The sequence below is a fragment of the Thalassophryne amazonica genome, chromosome 3 (genome assembly GCF_902500255.1).
Source record: "Thalassophryne amazonica chromosome 3, fThaAma1.1, whole genome shotgun sequence".
In the NCBI taxonomy this organism is placed as follows: domain Eukaryota; kingdom Metazoa; phylum Chordata; class Actinopteri; order Batrachoidiformes; family Batrachoididae; genus Thalassophryne; species Thalassophryne amazonica.
In genome coordinates this window covers 109,145,081-109,170,106 of record NC_047105.1, presented here as the reverse complement: position 1 = coordinate 109,170,106, position 25,026 = coordinate 109,145,081, and the positions used below count along the sequence as shown (strand labels likewise).

Genomic DNA, 25,026 nt, shown 5'->3' with positions numbered 1-25,026 from the left:
TTTGTTTCTCATGGTCAGAGAGTCCTTCAGCTGCCTTTTGGCAAACTCAAGGTGGCCATGCATGCCATGTGCATTTAACTAAGGAGTGACGTCCATCTGGCCACTCTACCATACAGGCCTGATTGGTGGATTGCTGTAGAGATGGTTCTGCTTCTATAAGGTTCTCTTCTCTTCACTGACGAATGCTGAAGCTCTGATTGCGTGACCACCGTGTTCTTGGTCACCTCCCTCCACAGCAGAAATGTTTCCGTCCCCTTCCCCATATTTTTGCCCCAAGACAATCCTGTCTTGGAGGTCTACAGACAATTCCTTTGACTTCATGCTTGGTTTGTATTCTGACATACACTGTCAGTTGAGTGACCGTATATGTAGACAGGTGTGTGCCTTTACAAATCACATCCAATCAAATGAATATACCCCAGGTAGACTACAATCAAGGTGTAGAAACATTTCAAGGCTGATCAGTGGAAACAGGTTGCACCTGAGCTCAATTTTGAGATTCATAGCAAAGGCTATAAATACTTATGTACATGATTTCTTAATTTTCTTGAATTTTTAATAAATTTGCAAAAATCTCAAAACATAGTTTTACATTGTCATTATGGGGTATTGTGTACAGAAGTTTTGAGGTAAAAATGAATTTAATCCATTTTGGAATAAGGCTGTAACATAACGAAATAGAGTGGAAAAAGTACAGCACTGTGAATACCTTCCGGATGCGCGCACGCACACACACACATCGTCAACTGCTTATCCAAGATCAGGTCGTGGGGGGTTGGAGCCTATCCCAGCAGCCACAGGGCATAAGGCAATTACACCCTGGACAGGATGCCAGTCTGTCACAAGGCCTGGATGCACTAATACAAAGTGACAAGTTGCTTGTTCTTCTATAGAGGTTAACTGGCTTTGTTTTCACTGTCAAAAAATAAATTTTCAAAACAAGAAAATTATACCTCATGTACGTTTTTGCAATTTGTACATGAACAGAAATTGAATATTTAAATTATGGGGTGGCATTGTGGGCCAGTGGTTAGTCCTGTTGCCTAACAGTGAGAAACTCTTAGGGTCACTTTCAACCTGGTCCTCTGTGGCGTTCCCATGTTCGTGGGCTTTTCCACTGACTTCCAAAGACATGCAGGTTAGGTGAACTGATGACTAAAATTATCCTTAACTACAGAAAGAGGATTGAGTAATTAAATGAATGTTACTGAAAACAGCGGCTATATTAATCACTGAATGTTTGTGAAACGTTAAAAAATGTGTTGATTTTGAGTTATTTGTTGTACTTTAATAAATAAAAGTAACAGATTAGAAAATTGTAGTTTTTCATTTAATTGCATAATTCTTTACACCAGTGGTTGTCGAAGACATTCCAGAAAGGGCCAAGAGGGTGTAGGTTTTCTTTGCAGCCACTGACTCCAGCAGGTGATTTCACTGATTAACATCACTTTGAGCAGATGGGACGAGTTCATCAGTGACTGAACTAAAATATTATGATCCACTCAACCCTTGGGGACTGAAATCAACAATGGGAATTCAACTGTCATTTTAAGTAGTTCAGTCATTTCCAGGTTGCTCACAGTAAAACCAGGCTGCATTAAGCGAGTGGGCAATTGGCTTTTGGAAAACATGATCTGTCTTTTAAGGGGGGGGGGGGGGGGGGGGGGGGGGGGGGGGGGGGGGAATCAATGGGAAAACCATCACTTCATGAACGCAAGAAATTCAGGAATTATTTTTCTTCAAATAAATGACCACTGACAGCCTTCTTTGTGGAACATTTCTGGAAGTTGTTGCATTGATTTTAGACTTTCAGGCAACTTTGTGTTTCAGTTTTCCACGTGAAGCATACTTCAAGTGGTTGTGACACCAGCAATGTTGGTTTCTCAGAATGCAAAAGACTGAGAACCATATCAGTTGGGTCAGGCTCAAAACTTCTCAATTGGCCTCTAATGCATGTGCATATATATTATATACATACACACACACTCCAAAGCTCACTTTTCCTTTAAATATTCAAAGTTTGACATTTCATAACATTTTAGATTGACTCAGCACTGCATTTTTTTTTTTTTATTTAATCCTCAGCCTAATTGTGTGCACAGGGCACACAGAGAGGCTTAAAAAATGCTACGCATTAGTGAAAAAATAAATAAATAAATAAAACTTCATGTCCATTAGTCATGCAAATATCAAATCCATTCTGCTCAAACATCCAAAGCACAATTTAAGCTTTACTGATGTTTTTAACTATCAAATGCAATATTCCAGGAATTGGTGAGGAGACATGGTAAACGTAAAATACTGTAATCAACATTCAATAATACACTTGCGTACAAAAAGTGTTTTATTTATTGGCAAACTTGTTTATTAAAACGTGTACATGAGCAATCAGCATATCCTACATCTTTTCTAGATGTCAAGTGACCATATACAGTTCAATGTCACCATTTTTAGGGAGGAAAAAAAATGTGGAAGCAGAAACTCCGTCATGACTTCAGAATACAGAACTAACAAATAAATTGTAGAGGGAAACTAACAAACAATTGCTACACTATATACAATGCCACAAAGATAAATTACATTTGCCTTAGGTTTGAGTAGGTTTATGGTTTATGCACTATAAATGTAACTTTATTCTCAACCATTCCAACACTGGTACTGGAGACTGGAGTTCAATAACTGGAATTACAGCATCTTACTTGATTTTCACCCAACCAAATGTTTGCAATCTGTAACATTGCTTTGAGGCCCATTTCTCATTACTTTCTCAAACTTCAAAGCTTCTACACATCACATTAAAGCTGACCTGTCACTCATCCAAGGCACATTAGCTTTTCCATCTTGCAAAGAGCTCAAGTCTATAGGAGGAACATCCTCACTCATCGACACGTAAGCTTCTGCTAGGCTCTTTCCCATCTTGCAAAGTAGTCATGTCTGTATAATAGTTATTTACAGAGGGAAGATCTTCCAATAGGTTCACTTTGCCATCTTGCAGAGAAATCTCTGAAGAAATGCTCTCAATAGATGAAGTCTTCCAACAGGTCCGCTTTGCCATCTTGTAAAGACATCCCTGTAGAAGGAACATCCTCCAAAGATGACAAATGTTCCAGCAGGTTTGCTTTATCTTGCAAAGAGCTCATCTCTGCAAAAGGAACATCATCCATCGCTGAAAAGTCATCCAGCAGATTTGCTTTGTCATCTTGTAAAGACCCCACTTCGGCAAAAGCAACATCCTCCATAGTTGAAAAGTCTTCCACCAGGTTTTCCTTGTGATCTTGCAAAGAATTCATCCCTGCAGAAGAAGCACCCTCAGCAACAGAGGGAAAATCATCTAGATTTGCTTTACTGTCTTGCAAAGAACTCATCTCTGCAGAAGGGTCATCCTGGTCAGAGGGAATGTTGCCCATCAGATTTCTTTCTTCCACTGAGCTCATCTCAGCAAAAGCAACGTCCTTCATCGATGAAAAATCTTCCAGGTTTGCTTTGTTAGCTTGCAAAACACTCATCACTGGAGAAGGAACAGCTTCAACTGAAGGAGTATCTTCCAGTAGGTTTGCGTTGCTATCCTGCAAAACACTCATCACTGGAGAAGGAACATCTTCGACTGAAGGAGCATCTTCCAGTAGGTTTGCGTTGCTATCCTGCAAAACACTCATCACTGGAGAAGGAATATCTTCAACTGAAGGAGCATCTTCCAGTAGGTTTGCGTTGCTATCCTGCAAAACACTCATCACTGGAGAAGGAACATCTTCAACTGAAGGAGCATCTTCCAGTAGGTTTGCATTGCTATCCTGCAAAACACTCATCACTGGAGAAGGAACATCTTCAACTGAAGGAAGATCATCCAGTAGGTTTGCTTTGCTATCCTGCAAAACACTCATCACTGGAGAAGGAACATCTTCAACTGAAGGAAGATCATCCAGTAGGTTTGCTTTGCTATCCTGCAAAACACTCATCACTGGAGAAGGAACATCATCCAGTAGGTTTGCTTTGCTATCCTGCAAAACACTCATCACTGGAGAAGGAACATCTTCAACTGAAGGAGTATCATCCAGTAGGTTTGCTTTGCTATCCTGCAAAACACTCATCACTGGAGAAGGAACATCTTCAACTGAAGGAGCATCTTCCAATAGGTTCGCTTTGCTATCCTGCAAACTGCTCATTTCGAGAGGACCATCCTCAATAGTGAGAATATCTTCCACCAGGGTTGCTTTACCTTCTTGCAAAGAGCTCATGTGTGTAAAAGAAACATCCTCTATACATGATGACTCATCCCCCAGTTTTGATTTGTCATCATGTAGAGAACTCTTTTCTGTATTAGGGACATCTTTTACAGAGGTAGTGTCTTCAGCTGGATGTGCTGCCGTGACTTGTGGAGAACTTGTTTCTGTTGAAGGAACATCTTTATTAACAGAGGAAGCCTCTTCAACCAGAATTTCTTTCTCATCTTGCAAAATGCACACATCTGTTTCATCCACAAGGTTTACTGTGTCTTGGAATTTTAGATTCTTTGTTGGGTTGTGTCAACATTCCATTCTCATTAGGCTTCTTCTCCATTTCAGGTTCACTATCTGAGTCAATGGATATTGTCTCTGTGCATATAACTTGTTTCGAGGTAGAGTTGAAAGTCCAACATTGCTTGTTTCTGCCGGTGTATGGAGTGCCATCTTTGAGACTTCTAGATCTTCTGACAGAGAAGTGCTGTGACAAATGCTCTGGAAAGTTAAGTTCGTGCTTAACTTCAAGGAGAGCATGCATGTCAAACCCAAGTAGCACAGATGCTTTTTTGTTCACACATTCTTTCTGACATATCCTTTGCTTGGTTGCAAAGTGGTTAGCGATGTCTGATTTCCACAGCCACAGACTTGCAGACAACATGTCCACTTCCTGAGAAGATGGGTATGGCCGCTTGCTGAAGTATGCCGTCAGGAAAGCTTTTCTGGCCTCGTACGTTTTGTGCTCATACCTTGTGGGATCCAGTGCAAGAATACCAGATCCTGCTTGATATCCTGGCTTTGACTCCTTACCCAGCTTGATCCTCTTGGGGTTGACCATGCTCCGATTTTGCAGCTGTCGTTTGAGGAAGCCGGTCCCAGATGAATTCAGAGTTAATGCAGAATTAGAGTTTATGCCTGCCTGGCTTCTACCGATGGCTCTGCACTGCACAAGATGCAGCGTGATGGTGGAGGCCACCATGTTACTTGTGTACACTCCTAAGCAATGAATGCACTTGTATGTCATCTTTTTTTCTACAGGATGCATTGTTTGGAGGACCTGGTGGCGTTCCCTCAAATGCATGGAGAGAGCATGAGAGAGTGGACCTTTGAGAATGCTGAAACACAGAGGGCACAGAGTTTTTCCAATTTCAGTCCTGCAAGACAGGGACGCTGAAAGTGAATGTCTCACAGTTGGATCATTCGTTTTGTCAATAATGCTAGGGGCTGTTATTCTGACTGTAGGATAGTCACTATATTGAGCAGAAGCAGCCATATCTTGACCGTTGGTAGATTCCTTCATGTTAAAGGTCATTACAACAAGCTGGACATTAGCAGACTTGTCTTGTTTGATGGTTAGGTCAAAGGTTAATGGTGATGCACCAGGCAGTCCAAGAAAGTCATCAGGATGAGCTTGACTCACATGCTCAATGATTTTCTCAACACTGTAGAAAACAGTGTAGCATTGCGGACAAGTAAGACCATGGATTAGCATGTGGTTGAGTAGCGTATCACTGGGCAGATAGCGATTGCAAAGCAAACACTTGCTGGTGAAGTTGTGAATTTTCATGATATAGTTTGCCATTGCCCATATTTTCTTTGCCTTATGTGCCTTCTCAAAATGAGCACTATAAAGGTTTTCGGGAAAAAGCTCATTGCATACAGTACATATCTTCCACTTCTGTGTCTGGCCCGTGTTTACACCAACAGCATTATTTTCAGCCGCAGTGCTAACACTCGAACCTGTGACACGCACCTGTTGGCTGTCAAAAGTGGCCTGATTTTTAAGAGCAGTGGCTGCTTGTTTTAACTGACTAGCACCTGGGTGACCTGTTGACTCAGAGGTAAAAGAAAACAAAGGCTGGTTTGAAAGCACAGGGCCCACTTGTTTTAAATGACCAGTTACAGGTTGGAACGTTGACTCGGATGTGAGGGTGTGGCCCCTACTGACCATCAGAGGAGCTTCTGCGGCATTCCTGTGCAAGCTTTTGTCTGAAACACAGTAACATTACCATGGCCAATCATGGTGGTCACTTGAGCCCCAATACGTTCATGGTACTCTATAACATGCTGCACTAGTGTCTCATAGTTACGAGTAGAGAACTGGCAGCATTTACAGAGAATGTTGTTGCCGTTGACAGAATTGCCACCATTTTTAGCTGATGATTCAGAAGCCAGACTAAAATATGGTTCAACTATATGTTGAAAATGTGACCTGTAAATGTGCCTTCTTACAACATTGTAAAGTGTGTCCCGGAATGTGCATTTTTTGCAAAAGTACATTGCTTTCGCCGCTGCATCTGCTTTCTTAACAGAGCAGGCAACATTTTGTTCTTGCCTCCCACTTCAGCTCCAGGAAAGGTGCCATAGCTTTGCCGCATGGTGCTGGGCATATGGAATATTTTAACATGAGTCTCCAGAGTTCTTTTGTTTGCAGTGAATGTGCAATATGGACAGCTGAGCAGAATGCCACTGCCAAACATGTGCCTGTGTACATTCCGGAAGTGATTCTTGTAGCCTGAGTAGTGCTTTGAAGAAAACCGACACTCTGTGCAGCAAAATCGCTTCGAGCGATATTCCTGAAAGACACAGGGGGGAGAGTTTTAGAAAACCTATTAACATAAATGCCAAAATTCTAATATGAACTAAATACAATTGCAATTTTACTTGTGTCTTGGAGTATGATGGATCCCATGAGCAGATGTCAAGACGAAGAGTTTCCTTTACATATTGTTCATTAGGACAGTGATCTTTGAAATCCTGTAGAGAAAGAAGAAACCACCACCATATGAGTCCACTTGTCTAACAAACAGTTCAATTCAAGCAGCACTTAATGTACAACTAGGACACAGCAGCATGTACCTCGACGCTGGTCAAGTTATACATTATTCTACAAGAACAGAATGTTTTAAATCAACTGATAAAATGAACTATGGCATATTCCATCTCTTTTCTGCAATGATGTGCTTTCTTAACCCTCTGTAGTCGAATGACGCGCCCTCGAGTCAAAAGTCACGTGACCCAATTAAGCGGACGTAGCACAAAATCTGCTCCACTCCAGGGTCTGTTTGAATGCATGTTGAAAGTGGAGAATTCAACCTCCAAACCACTTTTTAAAATTTGTTAACAGGCCAAGTAGAACTTGAATTATGATTAATAATTTACACAAATTTTTTTTTAGATAATATTCTCATACTCGCTGTGCGTTTTGCAGACAATGGCAGCAAAACGACTCAATTTCTCCTTTCAGCTGCAGCAGCAGAGGGCTGGAATGAAACAGGACTCTCTCAACAGCAGGAGAAGAAATGGGTGTTAAAATTAGTGGGGAAAAACAGAAGTTAACCAATCACATTCACCAACTTCATGTGGGTTTGATGACATCACACCGACCCCACGTGGGTCTGTGTGTGTTTTGCGAACGGGACTTTTCCTCTGTGCCCTTCTCTCTACAACAGCAAACAGGTAAAAAAATACACTCAAAAATATAAACGCAACACTCTTGGTTTTGCTCCCATTTGTATGAGATGAACTCAAAGATCTAAAACTTTTTCCACATACACAATATCACCATTTCCCTCAAATACTGTTCACAAACCAGTCTAAATCTGTGATAGTGAGCACTTCTTTGCTGAGATAATCAATCCCACCTCACAGGTGTGCCATATCAAGATGCTGATTAGACACCATGATTAGTGCACAGGTGTGCCATAGACTGCCCACAATAAAAGGCCACTCTGAAAGGTGCAGTTTTATCACACAGCACAATGCCACAGATGTCGCAAGATTTGAGGGAGCGTGCAATTGGCATGCTGACAGCAAGAATGTCAACCAGAGATGTTGCTCATGTATTGAATGTTCATTTCCTACCATAAGCCGTCTCCAAAGGCGTTTCAGAGAATTTGGCAGTACATCCAACCAGCCTCACAACCGCAGACCACGTGTAACCACACCAGCCCAGGACCTCCACATCCAGCATGTTCACCTCCAAGATCGTCTGAGACCAGCCACTCGGACGAAACAATCAGTTTGCATAACCAAAGAATTTCTGCACAAACTGTCAGAAACCGTCTCAGGGAAGCTCATCTGCATGCTCGTCGTCCTCATCGGGGTCTCGACCTGACTCCAGTTCGTCATCGTAACCGACTTGAGTGGGCAAATGCTCACATTCGCTGGCGTTTGGCACGTTGGAGAGGTGTTCTCTTCACGGATGAATCCCGGTTCACACTGTCCAGGGCAGATGGCAGACAGCGTGTGTGGCGTCGTGTGGTGAGCGGTTTTCTGATGTCAATGTTGTGGATCGAATGGCCCATGGTGGCGGTGGGGTTATGGTGGGCAGGCGTCTGTTATGGACGAAGAACACAGGTGCATTTTATTGATGGCATTTTGAATGCACAGAGATACCGTGACGAGATCCTGAGGCCCATTGTTGTGCCATACATCCAAGAACATCACCTCATGTTGCAGCAGGATAATGCATGGCCCCATGTTGCAAGGATCTGTACACAATTCTTGGAAGCTGAAAATGTCCCAGTTCTTGCATGGCCGGCATACTCACTGGACATGTCACCCATTGAGCATGTTTGGGATGCTCTGGACCGGTGTATACAACAGCGTGTACCAGTTCCTGCCAATATCCAGCAACTTCGCACAGCCATTGAAGAGGAGTGGACCAACATTCCACAGGCCACAATTGACAACCTGATCAACTCTATGCGAAGGAGATGTGTTGCACTGCATGAGGCAAATGGTGGTCATACCAGATACTAGCTACGTTTACATGGACACTTTATTTCTGATCTGACTGAATTCTATGCGATTGGTGGATCAGATTGTCCTGTTTACATGAACGTGCCCTAAAGTGATCCACTTGCTGTGCGTGTTTACATGCACTGTGGTTACGATCCGATTCAGTCAGTAGAGCAATCCCATAATGCTTTGCGTTGTGACGTCTGCCGTTTGTGACATACGCAAATGAGTTGTACCCGGAAGCCGCCCGTATAAACAATGGATTTGTCACCGGACTAATCAAGATTACTGTTATTTTTGCGCGTTTCTTTTGAAACTGCAGCATCAGAGGAACATGCTCTTCTTCAGGACTTGTTCAGAAAGAAACGAGCGCGGCGGAATGTGTTTTTACGTGATGTAGCACGGAAACCGTAATGAAAACACCGACGGATTAAACAGCTGATTTACGAGCCAAATGAAAAAGAAGCCTTGGAGATCAGACGGAGCTTTGAGGAAACGCATCATATTCCTCAAATAACTGACGGGACTCACAGACACATGCAGGTAGGTTATTTCTGAACGTCTGTCGTTTTCATTGACCCACAATCAATAACGTCACAGCTACCACTTTTATGACTTCTGCTAACTTTTTTTTCTGTGGCTTTTAGGTAGAGTCCACTATGAAATCTCACAAAACTTATTTTAAACAATGAACTTTTGCAAAATATGACAAAGCAGTTTCATGAATAAATGAAACAAACCTTGTGTGTGAGGCCTTTTTACATTTCCTACTTTACTCAACTAAAACAAGTTGTTTGCTTTGAGATTTGCAGTCAGTTGCAAAATGCCTGGAAAAGCCCAAGATTCCAATGTTTTGTGCCATTCAGACCTTTGAGAGCTCAACAACTGCCAAATACCTTTCAAACTTAAGAGGAAAAAAGTATATCCACTACCCCTGTGCTTTGTTCGCCTGATTTATTCTTAAGAATATGACGACTCATTAAGCATCAGAATTTTAAAATACATAACCATTTTCTGTTTTAGGGTGTGAAAAACACTGAGGGCGAAGACGTACGGCTACAAATCATTGGTGACCCTGCAGATCCTCAGATCTCGACTGGTTGCTGAAAGGCTGCATAAATTCTACACATCTGAACCCAGAGGAGAAATTTGTTAATGTGAACCTCAGCTCACCTGTGTAACAGTAGAACACTTTAGGGATTTTGAAGTCGAGGTGGAGGGTGCTACTGAAGAGATTTTCACTTCACCTTTACACCAGCTGTGATAGCAACCTGCTGTGCACTTCCTAATTTCTGTCAAAATGAGAGGAACAACGCAAGCAACAACTGGTTGGAGAACGCTGGTCACTTTGATGGCATCTTTCCTCAGCCTGGACCACAAGTCTGATGCAGAGCCTTCCGTGGGACAGGACAACGATGGCATTGAAGGAGTACATGTTCAATCACTTCCCTCTCCGAAATGGTCATCTCCATTAACAAAATAAAATAAAAAAAAAAACTGACAAACACATTTCTCTTTTTTATTAAAGTGAATACAACTTTCTTCCATACACATATATAAAATAAAAACCTGGCAGCACCACAACAATTTGGTTAAAAATAAAATAGTGCTAAAAACTTTTAATCACTTACATCAGAGCTTGGCATTACTTCTTAAACTGGCATTACTGTGATGTCAGATCATAAAACCAAACCCTAAAGGTGGCTCTTTGTCAGCAAAATAACATACTCAGGAAAAATTTGAAGAAACTAAACATCAGGGCCAGTTTCTTATATTCAATTTCTACATGTTGTGTCAAGTTTCCACTGTTATTTTGATTATTCTGGTGTGCCGAAGTGGCAGGTGGTAACTTGGGTTGGGTGGTCAGGTGGCTCGCTGTGATTGGTGATGAAACAGTGGACTTAGTAGAGGACCAAGCTGAGATGCTGCACATCATTTAGGAGAGATTAACTCACCTGTTCCAGACTAATATGACCCCAATGAACAACTTGAGATATGTGCCAAAATCTCTATCCAGGACAAACAGCCCAAAATGCCCACAACCCTTTTTCATCCCAAGTGTTACTTCAAATACAGATGTATTTTCTAAACAGCAGCAGCTAGAGATTTTCCAAGGTGTTGAACATGTTGAAAATGACCAGTACATTTTGGGAGGGTCAAACAAAAGTAAAATTTCTATTTTGATATTTTAAGAGAAAATGGCTAAAATAAGTGGGTCAACGTATTACCACACATCCAAAGAAAATGAACATTTTCCAAATATGAAATTTTTATTTTCAGTCCTGTTATCAATGGAATATGCATTTAAAGTGGAAAATACAAAACAAACCTTGTATCTTTGGCAAACAGCAGTATCTAGAGGTCTTAAATGTTTTAAAGATTATCAGGGAACATCCACAACAGAAGTTTAAGATACTAAATATGTGGTGATTCCAGACTGTATGTAGGTCGTTTGACCTAATGTTTTTTTCTTAAAATATAAAAATGAGAAATTTTACACTCTTCTATGACCCTTCTAAACATGTACTGGTCATTCTGAGCATACCGAGTACCTTGGAAAACCTACAGCTGCTGCAGTTTAGAAAATCCAGCTGTATTTGAAGTAACACTTGGGACGAGTGGTCATTTTCGGGCTGTTACATGCTTGTCTCAGCGAGGTCCCAGACTAACTTTGTTCATGTAAATGTGGAGCTGATGAGTAGGATGAGAAAAGAGCCTGAAGACCATCAAACAGTTGCCCTATAATGCTTTCAGTTGAGCGTGTACTTTTTCCATAAACCTGGAAAGAAGCCTCTCTTCTCTTTCCAGATTCCTCTCATGTGCTGTTGCATGTTGTCCAGGAAAGATCTCTGCTGGGCATCACCAGGATGATGGCTTTCGATCTAGAAAGAATGTATAATTTCAGTTAGCAAAGAAAAAGAGGGTTTATGTTTTTCTCTTTGTGGATCTCTCAGTCATGTATTATACCAAAGAATCATCCTGCTTCTATATTCAAATATTGTAACTCATCCACACGGCTTTTGACTTCACAAAGCTCAAAACAGGAAAACAAAATTGAAATGAAAATATTTGTGTCTCAACTGTCTAAAGGATAACTGTCATATTCTGCTGGAACTTTGTAATATTACCATTTCTAAAAAATAAAGCACTCCAAATAAATAAATATGCAATGACGAACATTATTTTTTCAACAAGCTCTACAGGAAATTTCAATAACTCACTGCGGTCTTATTTTGCAGCATATTACTCTTTAAAAAACTCACTTTTTTTCTGGAGCCTCCTCTGTGGTCTTCAGGTTGTGTTAAGCTGTCATCAATCTCCTCCACGTGCTGTTTAGATCATCATCATCATCTGTATATATGACAGCAGAAATTAACGTGATGCACTAAAGTGAACGAGGATAAAGAGTGTCGGTTAACTCGATGATCAGACTGTGTTCATGCACTTACTCTGCGAATAAACTTATGTTAACATGAATCCCCAACATTAACTGAACTAAAGCCACACATTTGGTCAAAGTACGCCTTGAAAAAAAAAAAAGGAATGTGAGTTAGCATGATTTTATCAGGACTTACCTCCAGGCTTTCCGGTGTCTCGGGTGAACTTTCCTCCGATGGAAAACCGACTTCTACTCCAGTGTCCTCCTTGGAGAGGGTAAACCTCCAGTTATTTATAAATTAATTCATAATAAGTGAAGCTGGTTGGAGCCGCGCTGCTTCTGCTCGTTTAGCTTCTCCTTGTACAACCCCTGGCAAAAATTATGGAATCACCGGCCTCAGAGGATGTTCATTCAGTTGTTTAATTTTGTAGAAAAAAAGCAGATCACAGACATGACAAAACTAAAGTCATTTCAAATGACAACTTTCTGGCTTTAAGAAACACTATAAGAAATCAAGAAAAAAGATTGTGGCAGTCAGTAACAAAAAATATGGAATCACTCAATTCTGAGGAAAAATTATGGAATCACCCTGTAAATTTTCATTCCCCAAATTAACACCTGCATCAAATCAGATCTGCTCATTGACATTGACCCTATGCCATGACATTGACCCTATGTGTCTTTTTGCAAGGAATGTTTTTGCTCTATGGCAAGATGCATTATCATCTTGAAAAATGATTTCATCATCCCCAAACATCCTTTCAATTGTCCAAAATATCAACATAAACTTGTGCATTTATTGATGATGTAATGACAGCCATCTCCCCAGTGCCTTTACCTGACATGCAGCCCCATATCATCAATGACTGGGGAAATTTACATGTTCTCTTCAGGCAGTCATCTTATAAATCTCATTGGAAAGGCACCAAACAAAAGTTCCAGCATCATCACCTTGCCCAATGCAGATTCGAGATTCATCACTGAATATGACTTTCATCCAGTCATCCACAGTCCACAATTGCTTTTCCTTAGCCCATTGTAACCTTGTTTTTTTCTGTTTAGGTGTTAATGATGCCTTTCGTTTAGCTTTTCTGTATGTAAATCCCATTTCCTTTAGGCGGTTTCTTACAGTTCGGTCACAGACGTTGACTCCAGTTTCCTCCCATTCGTTCCTCATTTGTTTTGTTGTACATTTTTCGATTTTTGAGACATATTGCTTTAAGTTTTCTGTCTTGACGCTTTGATGTCTTCCTTGGTCTACCAGTATGTTTGCCTTTAACAAACTTTCCTTTCCATGTTGTTTGTATTTGGTCCAGAGTTTAGACACAGCTGACTGTGAACAACCAACATCTTTTGCAACATTGCATGATGATTTACTCTCTTTTAAGAGTTTGATAATCCTCTCCTTTGTTTCAATTGACATCTCTCGTGTTGGAGCCATGATTCATGTCAGTCCACTTGGTGCAACAGCTCTCCAAGGTGTGATCACTCTTTTTTAGATGCAGACTAGCAAGCAGATCTGATATGATGCAGGTGTTAGTTTTGGGGATGAAAATTTACAGGGTGATTCCATAATTTTTTCCTCAGAATGGAGTGATTCCATATTTTTTTCCTCTGCTTGGTCTAAAAAAGTAACAGTTACTGACTGCCACAATCTTTTTTTCTTGATTTCTTAAAGCCAGAAAGTTGCCATTTGAAATGACTTTAGTTTTGTGTCATGTCTGTGATCTGCTTCTTTTCTACAAAATTAAACAACTGAATGAACATCCTCCGAGGCCGGTGATTCCATAATTTTGCCAGGGTTGTAGAAAGCGCTCGTTGCTTCCCAGCGGTTTTTAATTTGCTCTACTGACTTGCTGACTCTGGACACAACAAGTCTGTGCTGCCAACTTACGTCCGTCAAGCTTTTCCACTTATTGTAAATTCTTTTAAAATGTTGAGGAGTGTTAGCTCTTGTAAAGTCCAGCTGTGTTTTTTCTGTCGCCATTTCCGCGAACACAGAGCAGGAAGCGTCACGTGGTGATGTGACGTAACAGATATGCGCAATAAGGCTCCTCACAGGCGGACAATCCGACGTACCGTTTACATGGAACGTGATCGGGTTAAAAACAGGGTACACCACCTCCTCTAACCCGATCATAATTTCGATCGGATTGGGCTATTCTAATCAGATGGAGCTGTTTACATGGCGTGATTTTGATCCGATTGTTCATCTGATTGTTCATTTTCAGGGACGTCCCTGCTTATTTCAGTAAGACAATGCCAAGCCACATTCTGCATGTGTTACAACAGTGTGGCTTCATAGTAAAGAGTGCAGGTACGAGACTGGCCTCCTGCAGTCGACCTGTCGCCCATTGAAAATGTGTCGCGCATTATGAAGCACAAAATACGACAACTGAGACCCCGGACTGTTGAACAACTGAAGTCGCACATCAAGCAAGATGGGAAAGAATTCTACCTACAGAGCTTCAACAATTAGTGTCCTCAGTTCCCAAACACTTATTGAGTGTTGTTAGAAGGAAGGTGATGTAACACAGTGGTAAACATACCACTGTCCCAGCTTTTTTGAAGTGTGTTGCAGGCATCCATTTCAAATGAGCAAATATTTGCACAAAAACAATAAAGTTTATCAGTTTGAACATTAGGTATCTTGTATTTGTGGTGTATTCAATTGAATATAGATTGAAGAGGATTTGCAAATCATTATATTCTGTTTTTATTTACATTTTACACAACGTCCCAGCTTCATTGGAATTGGGGTTTACATTATGTCACCCATTAACTCAATTACAAACGTGTTAAAGGAGAGAAAATCAACACATTACACACACGTTATTATTGTATATTGCTGTTATTATTTAGGATCTTGATGGAAGAAACGTACACATTTGTGTAGTGTAGCATATAATCACAGCATGATTACATCCATCATGAATATCAGTAATCAATTACAGTAATGAGAAAATATTGCTCTTTGATCACAGACTTTAAAAATCAAACTTGAACTGCAATGCAACTTGGTACACGAGCACCCCCTAATGGTGAACAGGCAAGACTACAGGTGCAGGTCGTGAGTGACAGTCTAGGATGAGAAAACGTAGCAAAATGACCTTTTGTATTCTGACACACATTAATATTGTATGAAAATGCAGAATTGCAATGATTGTTTCTCATTACTAAATATATTACAATTGTTGACATCAAAATACTTGTATAAAGCATATTACGGATAATTGAACATGTGCCACAGACAAACCAAACTCTTCATGCAAACTTTGCAGATCCAGTATGTGCACTTCTCAAGCTCCCTCAGGTTGGATGGGGAGCGTCGGTGCACAGCATTTTCAGATCTCTCCAGAGATGTTCAAGCAGATTCAGGTCTGGGCTCTGGTTGGGCCACTCAAGGACATTCACAGAGTTGTCCTGAAGCCACTCCTTTGATATCTTGGCTGTGTGCTTAGGGCCATTGTCCTGCTGAAAGATGAACTGTCACCCCGTCTGAGGTCAAGAGCTCTCTAGAGCTTTCATCCAGGGTGTGTCTGAACATTGCTGCCTTTATCTTTCCCTCTATCCATGCTTCACTGCAGGGACGGTGCCTGGTTTCCTTCAAACATGACACCTGGCATTCATACCAGAGTTCAATTTTGTCTCATCAGACCAGAGAATTTTGTTTCTCATGGTCAGAGTCCTTCAGCTGCCTTTTGGCAACTCAAGGTGGCCATGCATGCCTGTGCATTTAACTAAGGAGTGACGTCCATCTGGCCACTCTACCATACAGGCCTGATTGGTGGATTGCTGTAGAGATGGTTCTGCTTCTATAAGGTTCTCTTCTCTTCACTGACGAATGCTGAAGCTCTGATTGCGTGACCACCGTGTTCTTGGTCACCTCCCTCCACAGCAGAAATGTTCCGTCCCCTTCCCCATATTTTTGCCCCAGACAATCCTGTCTTGGAGGTCTACAGACAATTCCTTTGACTTCATGCTTGGTTTGTATTCTAGCATACACTGTCAGTTGAGTGACCGTATATGTAGACAGGTGTGTGCCTTTACAAATCACATCCAATCAAATGAATATACCCCCAGGTAGACTACAATCAAGGTGTGTAGAAACATTTCAAGGCTGATCAGTGGAAACAGGTTGCACCTGAGCTCAATTTTGAGATTCATAGCAAAGGCTATAAATTACTAGTACATGATTTCCTTATTTTCTTGAATTTTTAATAAATTTGCAAAAATCTCAAAACATAGTTTTACATTGTCATTATGGGGTATTGTGTACAGAAGTTTTGAGGTAAAAATGGAATTTAATCCATTTTGGAATAAGGCTGGAACATAACGAAATAGAGTGGAAAAAGTACAGCACTGTGAATACCTTCCGGATGCGCGCACGCACACACACACATCGTCAACTGCTTATCCAAGATCAGGTCGGGGGGGGTTGGAGCCTATCCCAGCAGCCACAGGGCATAAGGCAATTACACCCTGGACAGGATGCCAGTCTGTCACAAGGCCTGGATGCACTAATACAAAGTGACAAGTTGCTTGTTCTTCTATAGGGTTAACTGGCTTTGTTTTCACTGTCAAAAAATAAATTTTCAAAACAGAAAAATTATACCTCATGTACGTTTTTGCAATTTGTACATGAACAGAAATTGAATATTTAAATTATGGGGTGGCATTGTGGGCCAGTGGTTAGTCCTGTTGCCTAACAGTGAGAAACTCTTAGGGTCACTTTCAACCTGGTCCTCTGTGGCGTTCCCATGTTCGTGGGCTTTCCACTGACTTCCAAAGACATGCAGGTTAGGTGAACTGATGACTAAAATTATCCTTAACTACAGAAAGAGGATTGAGTAATTAATGAATGTTACTGAAAACAGCGGCTATATTCATCACTGAATGTTTGTGAAACGTTTAAAAAATGTGTTGATTTTGAGTTATTTGTTGTACTTTAATAAATAAAAGTAACAGATTAGAAAATTGTAGTTTTTCATTTAATTGCATAATTCTTTACACCAGTGGTTGTCGAAGACATTCCAGAAAGGGCCAAGAGGGTGTAGGTTTCTTTGCAGCCACTGACTCCAGCAGGTGATTCACTGATTAACATCACTTTGAGCAGATGGGACGAGTTCATCAGTGACTGAACTAAATATTATGATCCACTCAACCCTTGGGGACTGAAATCAACAATGGGAATTCAACTGTCATTTAAGTAGTTCAGTCATTTCCAGGTTGCTCACAGTAAAACCAGGCTGCATTAAGCGAGTGGGCAATTGGCTTTTGGAAAACATGATCTGTCTTTTAAGGGGGGGGGGGGGGGGGGGGTGGGGGGAATCAATGGGAAAACATCACTTCATGAACGCAAGAAATCAGGAATTATTTTTCTTCAAATAAATGACCACTGACAGCCTTCTTTGTGGAACATTTCTGGAAGTTGTTGCATTGATTTAGACTTCAGGCAACTTTGTGTTCAGTTTTCCACGTGAAGCATACTTCAAGTGGTTGTGACACCAGCAATGTTGGTTCTCAGAATGCAAAAGACTGAGAACCATATCAGTTGGGTCAGGCTCAAAACTTCTCAATTGGCCTCTAATGCATGTGCATATATATTATATACATACACACACACTCCAAAGCTCACTTTTCCTTTAAATATTCAAAGTTTGACATTTCATAACATTTTAGATTGACTCAGCACTGCATTTTTTTTTTTTTTATTTAATCCTCAGCCTAATTGTGTGCACAGGGCACACAGAGAGGCTTAAAAAATGCTACGCATTAGTGAAAAAATAAATAAATAAATAAAACTTCATGTCCATTAGTCATGCAAAATATCAAATCCATTCTGCTCAAACATCCAAAGCACAATTTAAGCTTTACTGATGTTTTTAACTATCAAATGCAATATTCCAGGAATTGGTGAGGAGACATGGTAAACGTAAAATACTGTAATCAACATTCAATAATACACTTGCGTACAAAAAGTGTTTTATTTATTGGCAAACTTGTTTATTAAAACGTGTACATGAGCAATCAGCATATCCTACATCTTTTCTAGATGTCAAGTGACCATATACAGTTCAATGTCACCATTTTAGGGAGGAAAAAAAAATGTGGAAGCAGAAACTCCGTCATGACTTCAGAATACAGAACTAACAAATAAATTGTAGAGGGAAACTAACAAACAATTGCTACACTATATACAATGCCACAAAGATAAATTACATTTGCCTTAGGTTTGAGTAGGTTTATGGTTTATGCACTATAAATGTAACTTTATTCTCAACCATTCCAACACTGGTACTGGAGACTGGAGTTCAATAACTGGAATTACAGCATCTTACTTGATTTTCACCCAACCAAATGTTTGCAATCTGTAACATTGCTTTGAGGCCCATTTCTCATTACTTTCTCAAACTTCAAAGCTTCTACACATCACATTAAAGCTGACCTGTCACTCATCCAAGGCACATTAGCTTTTCCATCTTGCAAAGAGCTCAAGTCTATAGGAGGAACATCCTCACTCATCGACACGTAAGCTTCTGCTAGGCTCTTTCCCATCTTGCAAAGTAGTCATGTCTGTATAATAGTTATTTACAGAGGGAAGATCTTCCAATAGGTTCACTTTGCCATCTTGCAGAGAAATCTCTGAAGAATGCTCTCAATAGATGAAGTCTTCCAACAGGTCCGCTTTGCCATCTTGTAAAGACATACCTGTAGAAGGAACATCCTCCAAGATGACAAATGTTCCAGCAGGTTTGCTTATCTTGCAAGAGCTCAGCTCTGCAAAAGGAACATCATCCATCGCTGAAAAAGTCATCCAGCAGATTTGCTTTGTCATCTTGTAAGACCCCACTTCGGCAAAAGCAACATCCTCCATAGTTGAAAGTCTTCCACCAGGTTTTCCTTGTGATCTTGCAAAGAATTCATCCCTGCAGAAGAAGCACCCTCAGCAACAGAGGGAAAATCATCTAGATTTGCTTTACTGTCTTGCAAGAACTCATCTCTGCAGAAGGGTCATCCTGGTCAGAGGGAATGTTGCCCATCAGATTTCTTTCTTCCACTGAGCTCATCTCAGCAAAAGCAACGTCCTTCATCGATGAAAAATCTTCCAGGTTTGCTTTGTTAGCTTGCAAAACACTCATCACTGGAGAAGGAACAGCTTCAACTGAAGGAGTATCTTCCAGTAGGTTTGCGTTGCTATCCTGCAAAACACTCATCACTGGAGAAGGAACATCTTCGACTGAAGGAGCATCTTCCAGTAGGTTTGCGTTGCTATCCTGCAAAACACTCATCACTGGAGAAGGAATATCTTCAACTGAAGGAGCATCTTCCAGTAGGTTTGCGTTGCTATCCTGCAAAACACTCATCACTGGAGAAGGAACATCTTCAACTGAAGGAGCATCTTCCAGTAGGTTTGCATTGCTATCCTGCAAAACACCTCATCACTGGAGAAGGGAACAATCTTCAACTGAAGGAAGATCATCCAGTAGGTTTGCTTTGCTATCCTGCAAAACACTCAATCACTGGAGAAGGAACATCTTCAACTGAAGGAAGATCATCCAGTAGGTTTGCTTTGCTATCCTGCAAAACACTCATCACTGGAGAAGGAACATCATCCAGTAGGTTTGCTTTGCTATCCTGCAAACACTCATCACTGGAGAAGGAACATCTTCAACTGAAGGAGTATCATCCAGTAGGTTTGCTTTGCTATCCTGCAAAACACTCATCACTGGAGAAGGAACATCTTCAACTGAAGGAGCATCTTCCAATAGGTTCGCTTTGCTATCCTGCAAACTGCTCATTTCGAGAGGACCATCCTCAATAGTGAGAATATCTTCCACCAGGGTTGCTTTACCTTCTTGCAAAGAGCTCATGTGTGTAAAAGAAACATCCTCTATACATGATGACTCATCCCCCAGTTTTGATTTGTCATCATGTAGAGAACTCTTTTCTGTATTAGGGACATCTTTTACAGAGGTAGTGTCTTCAGCTGGATGTGCTGCCGTGACTTGTGGAGAACTTGTTTCTGTTGAAGGAACATCTTTATTAACAGAGGAAGCCTCTTCAACCAGAATTTCTTTCTCATCTTGCAAAATGCACACATCTGTTTCATCCACAAGGTTTACTGTGTCTTGGAATTTTAGATTCTTTTGTTGGGTTGTGTCAACATTTCCATTCTCATTAGGCTTCTTCTCCATTTCAGGTTCACTATCTGAGTCAATGGATATTGTCTCTGTGCATATAACTTGTTTCGAGGTAGAGTTGAAAGTCCAACATTGCTTGTTTCTGCCGGTGTATGGAGTGCCATCTTTGAGACTTCTAGATCTTCTGACAGAGAAGTGCTGTGACAAATGCTCTGGAAAGTTAAGTTCGTGCTTAACTTCAAGGAGAGCATGCATGTCAAACCCAAGTAGCACAGATGCTTTTTTGTTCACACATTCTTTCTGACATATCCTTTGCTTGGTTGCAAAGTGGTTAGCGATGTCTGATTTCCACAGCCACAGACTTGCAGACAACATGTCCACTTCCTGAGAAGATGGGTATGGCCGCTTGCTGAAGTATGCCGTCAGGAAAGCTTTTCTGGCCTCGTACGTTTTGTGCTCATACCTTGTGGGATCCAGTGCAAGAATACCAGATCCTGCTTGATATCCTGGCTTGACTCCTTACCCAGCTGATCCTCTTGGGGTTGACCATGCTCCGATTTTGCAGCTGTCGTTTGAGGAAGCCGGTCCCAGATGAATTCAGAGTTAATGCAGAATTAGAGTTTATGCCTGCCTGGCTTCTACCGATGGCTCTGCACTGCACAAGATGCAGCGTGATGGTGGAGGCCACCATGTTACTTGTGTACACTCCTAAGCAATGAATGCACTTGTATGTCATCTTTTTTCTACAGGATGCATTGTTTGGAGGACCTGGTGGCGTTCCCTCAAATGCATGGAGAGAGCATGAGAGAGTGGACCTTTGAGAATGCTGAAACACAGAGGGCACAGAGTTTTTCCAATTTCAGTCCTGCAAGACAGGGACGCTGAAAGTGAATGTCTCACAGTTGGATCATTCGTTTTGTCAATAATGCTAGGGGCTGTTATTCTGACTGTAGGATAGTCACTATATTGAGCAGAAGCAGCCATATCTTGACCGTTGGTAGATTCCTTCATGTTAAAGGTCATTACAACAAGCTGGACATTAGCAGACTTGTCTTGTTTGATGGTTAGGTCAAAGGTTAATGGTGATGCACCAGGCAGTCCAAGAAAGTCATCAGGATGAGCTTGACTCACATGCTCAATGATTTTCTCAACACTGTAGAAAACAGTGTAGCATTGCGGACAAGTAAGACCATGGATTAGCATGTGGTTGAGTAGCGTATCACTGGGCAGATAGCGATTGCAAAGCAAACACTTGCTGGTGAAGTTGTGAATTTTCATGATATAGTTTGCCATTGCCCATATTTTCTTTGCCTTATGTGCCTTCTCAAAATGAGCACTATAAAGGTTTTCGGGAAAAAAGCTCATTGCATACAGTACATATCTTCCACTTCTGTGTCTGGCCCGTGTTTACACCAACAGCATTATTTTCAGCCGCAGTGCTAACACTCGAACCTGTGACACGCACCTGTTGGCTGTCAAAAGTGGCCTGATTTTTAAGAGCAGTGGCTGCTTGTTTAACTGACTAGCACCTGGGTGACCTGTTGACTCAGAGGTAAAAGAAAACAAAGGCTGGTTTGAAAGCACAGGGCCCACTTGTTTTAAATGACCAGTTACAGGTTGGAACGTTGACTCGGATGTGAGGGTGTGGCCCCTACTGACCATCAGAGGAGCTTTCTGCGGCATTCCTGTGCAAGCTTTTGTCTGAAACACAGTAACATTACCATGGCCAATCATGGTGGTCACTTGAGCCCCAATACGTTCATGGTACTCTATAACATGCTGCACTAGTGTCTCATAGTTACGAGTAGAGAACTGGCAGCATTTACAGAGAATGTTGTTGCCGTTGACAGAATTGCCACCATTTTTAGCTGATGATTCAGAAGCCAGACTAAAATATGGTTCAACTATATGTTGAAAATGTGACCTGTAAATGTGCCTTCTTACAACATTGTAAAGTGTGTCCCGGAATGTGCATTTTTTGCAAAAGTACATTGCTTTCGCCGCTGCATCTGCTTTTCTTAACAGAGCAGGCAACATTTTGTTCTTGCCTCCCACTTCAGCTCCAGGAAAGGTGCCATAGCTTTGCCGCATGGTGCTGGGCATATGGAATATTTTAACATGAGTCTCCAGAGTTCTTTTGTTTGCAGTGAATGTGCAATATGGACAGCTGAGCAGAATGCCACTGCCAAACATGTGCCTGTGTACATTCCGGAAGTGATTCTTGTAGCCTGAGTAGTGCTTTGAAGAAAACCGACACTCTGTGCAGCAAAATCGCTTCGAGCGATATTCCTGAAAGACACAGGGGGGAGAGTTTTAGAAAACCTATTAACATAAATGCCAAAATTCTAATATGAACTAAATAACAATTGCAATTTTACTTGTGTCTTGGAGTATGATGGATCCCATGAGCAGATGTCAAGACGAAGAGTTTCCTTTACATATTGTTCATTAGGACAGTGATCTTTGAAATCCTGTAGAGAAAGAAAGAAACCACCACCATATGAGTCCACTTGTCTAACAAACAGTTCAATTCAAGCAGCACTTAATGTACAACTAGGACACAGCAGCATGTACCTCGACGCTGGTCAAGTTATACATTATTCTACAAAGAACAGAATGTTTTAAATCAACTGATAAAATGAACTAATGGCATATTCCATCTCTTTTCTGCAATGATGTGCTTTCTTAACCCTCTGTAGTCGAATGACGCGCCCTCGAGTCAAAAGTCACGTGACCCAATTAAGCGGACGTAGCACAAAATCTGCTCCACTCCAAGGGTCTGTTTGAATGCATGTTGAAAGTGGAGAATTCAACCTCCAAACCACTTTTTAAAATTTTGTTAACAGGCCAAGTAGAACTTGAATTATGATTAATAATTTACACAAATTTTTTTTTAGATAATATTCTCATACTCGCTGTGCGTTTTGCAGACAATGGCAGCAAAACGACTCAATTTCTCCTTTCAGCTGCAGCAGCAGAGGGCTGGAATGAAACAGGACTCTCTCAACAGCAGGAGAAGAAATGGGTGTTAAAATTAGTGGGGAAAAACAGAAGTTAACCAATCACATTCACCAACTTCATGTGGGTTTGATGACATCACACCGACCCCACGTGGGTCTGTGTGTGTGTTTTGCGAACGGGACTTTTCCTCTGTGCCCTTCTCTCTGCAACAGCAAACAGGTAAAAAAAATACACTCAAAAATATAAACGCAACACTCTTGGTTTTGCTCCCATTTTGTATGAGATGAACTCAAAGATCTAAAACTTTTTCCACATACACAATATCACCATTTCCCTCAAATACTGTTCACAAACCAGTCTAAATCTGTGATAGTGAGCACTTCTTTGCTGAGATAATCAATCCCACCTCACAGGTGTGCCATATCAAGATGCTGATTAGACACCATGATTAGTGCACAGGTGTGCCATAGACTGCCCACAATAAAAGGCCACTCTGAAAGGTGCAGTTTTATCACACAGCACAATGCCACAGATGTCGCAAGATTTGAGGGAGCGTGCAATTGGCATGCTGACAGCAAGAATGTCAACCAGAGATGTTGCTCATGTATTGAATGTTCATTTCTCTACCATAAGCCGTCTCCAAAGGCGTTTCAGAGAATTTGGCAGTACATCCAACCAGCCTCACAACCGCAGACCACGTGTAACCACACCAGCCCAGGACCTCCACATCCAGCATGTTCACCTCCAAGATCGTCTGAGACCAGCCACTCGGACGAAACAATCAGTTTGCATAACCAAAGAATTTCTGCACAAACTGTCAGAAACCGTCTCAGGGAAGCTCATCTGCATGCTCGTCGTCCTCATCGGGGTCTCGACCTGACTCCAGTTCGTCATCGTAACCGACTTGAGTGGGCAAATGCTCACATTCGCTGGCGTTTGGCACGTTGGAGAGGTGTTCTCTTCACGGATGAATCCCGGTTCACACTGTCCAGGGCAGATGGCAGACAGCGTGTGTGGCGTCGTGTGGGTGAGCGGTTTTCTGATGTCAATGTTGTGGATCGAATGGCCCATGGTGGCGGTGGGGTTATGGTATGGGCAGGCGTCTGTTATGGACGAAGAACACAGGTGCATTTTATTGATGGCATTTTGAATGCACAGAGATACCGTGACGAGATCCTGAGGCCCATTGTTGTGCCATACATCCAAGAACATCACCTCATGTTGCAGCAGGATAATGCATGGCCCCATGTTGCAAGGATCTGTACACAATTCTTGGAAGCTGAAAATGTCCCAGTTCTTGCATGGCCGGCATACTCACTGGACATGTCACCCATTGAGCATGTTTGGGATGCTCTGGACCGGTGTATACAACAGCGTGTACCAGTTCCTGCCAATATCCAGCAACTTCGCACAGCCATTGAAGAGGAGTGGACCAACATTCCACAGGCCACAATTGACAACCTGATCAACTCTATGCGAAGGAGATGTGTTGCACTGCATGAGGCAAATGGTGGTCACACCAGATACTAGCTACGTTTACATGGACACTTTATTTCTGATCTGACTGAATTCTATGCGATTG

The 25,026-nt window shown here is 41.5% G+C and overlaps 3 protein-coding genes across 3 annotated transcripts in view; all 3 read right to left on the bottom strand.

The window, feature by feature from the left end:
- Positions 1–2,325: 2,325 nt before the first annotated feature.
- Positions 2,326–10,340, bottom strand: LOC117507412 (activity-dependent neuroprotector homeobox protein-like). The gene is given in 3 exon segments (XM_034167274.1): positions 2,326–4,521; positions 4,523–6,176; positions 10,336–10,340. Coding segments are annotated over 2 exon segments (3,150 nt in total). The 5' UTR covers positions 6,169–6,176; positions 10,336–10,340; the 3' UTR covers positions 2,326–3,017.
- LOC117507814 (activity-dependent neuroprotector homeobox protein-like) lies at positions 6,168–18,897 on the bottom strand. Its single transcript, XM_034167610.1, is given in 5 exon segments — positions 6,168–6,563; positions 6,566–6,793; positions 6,882–7,016; positions 7,077–7,104; positions 18,788–18,897. Coding segments are annotated over 5 exon segments (897 nt in total).
- A 339-nt stretch (positions 18,898–19,236) lies between these two features.
- Positions 19,237–25,026, bottom strand: part of LOC117507414 (activity-dependent neuroprotector homeobox protein-like) — a 30,775-nt gene continuing 24,985 nt past the window's right edge. Inside the window, 8 exon segments of the mRNA XM_034167276.1 lie at positions 19,237–19,777; positions 19,932–19,986; positions 20,061–20,976; positions 20,978–21,227; positions 21,230–21,839; positions 21,841–21,955; positions 22,030–22,772; positions 22,862–22,954. Of these exon segments, the coding sequence (XP_034023167.1) occupies positions 19,308–19,777; positions 19,932–19,986; positions 20,061–20,976; positions 20,978–21,227; positions 21,230–21,839; positions 21,841–21,955; positions 22,030–22,772; positions 22,862–22,954 (3,252 nt within the window). The 3' untranslated portion in view covers positions 19,237–19,307.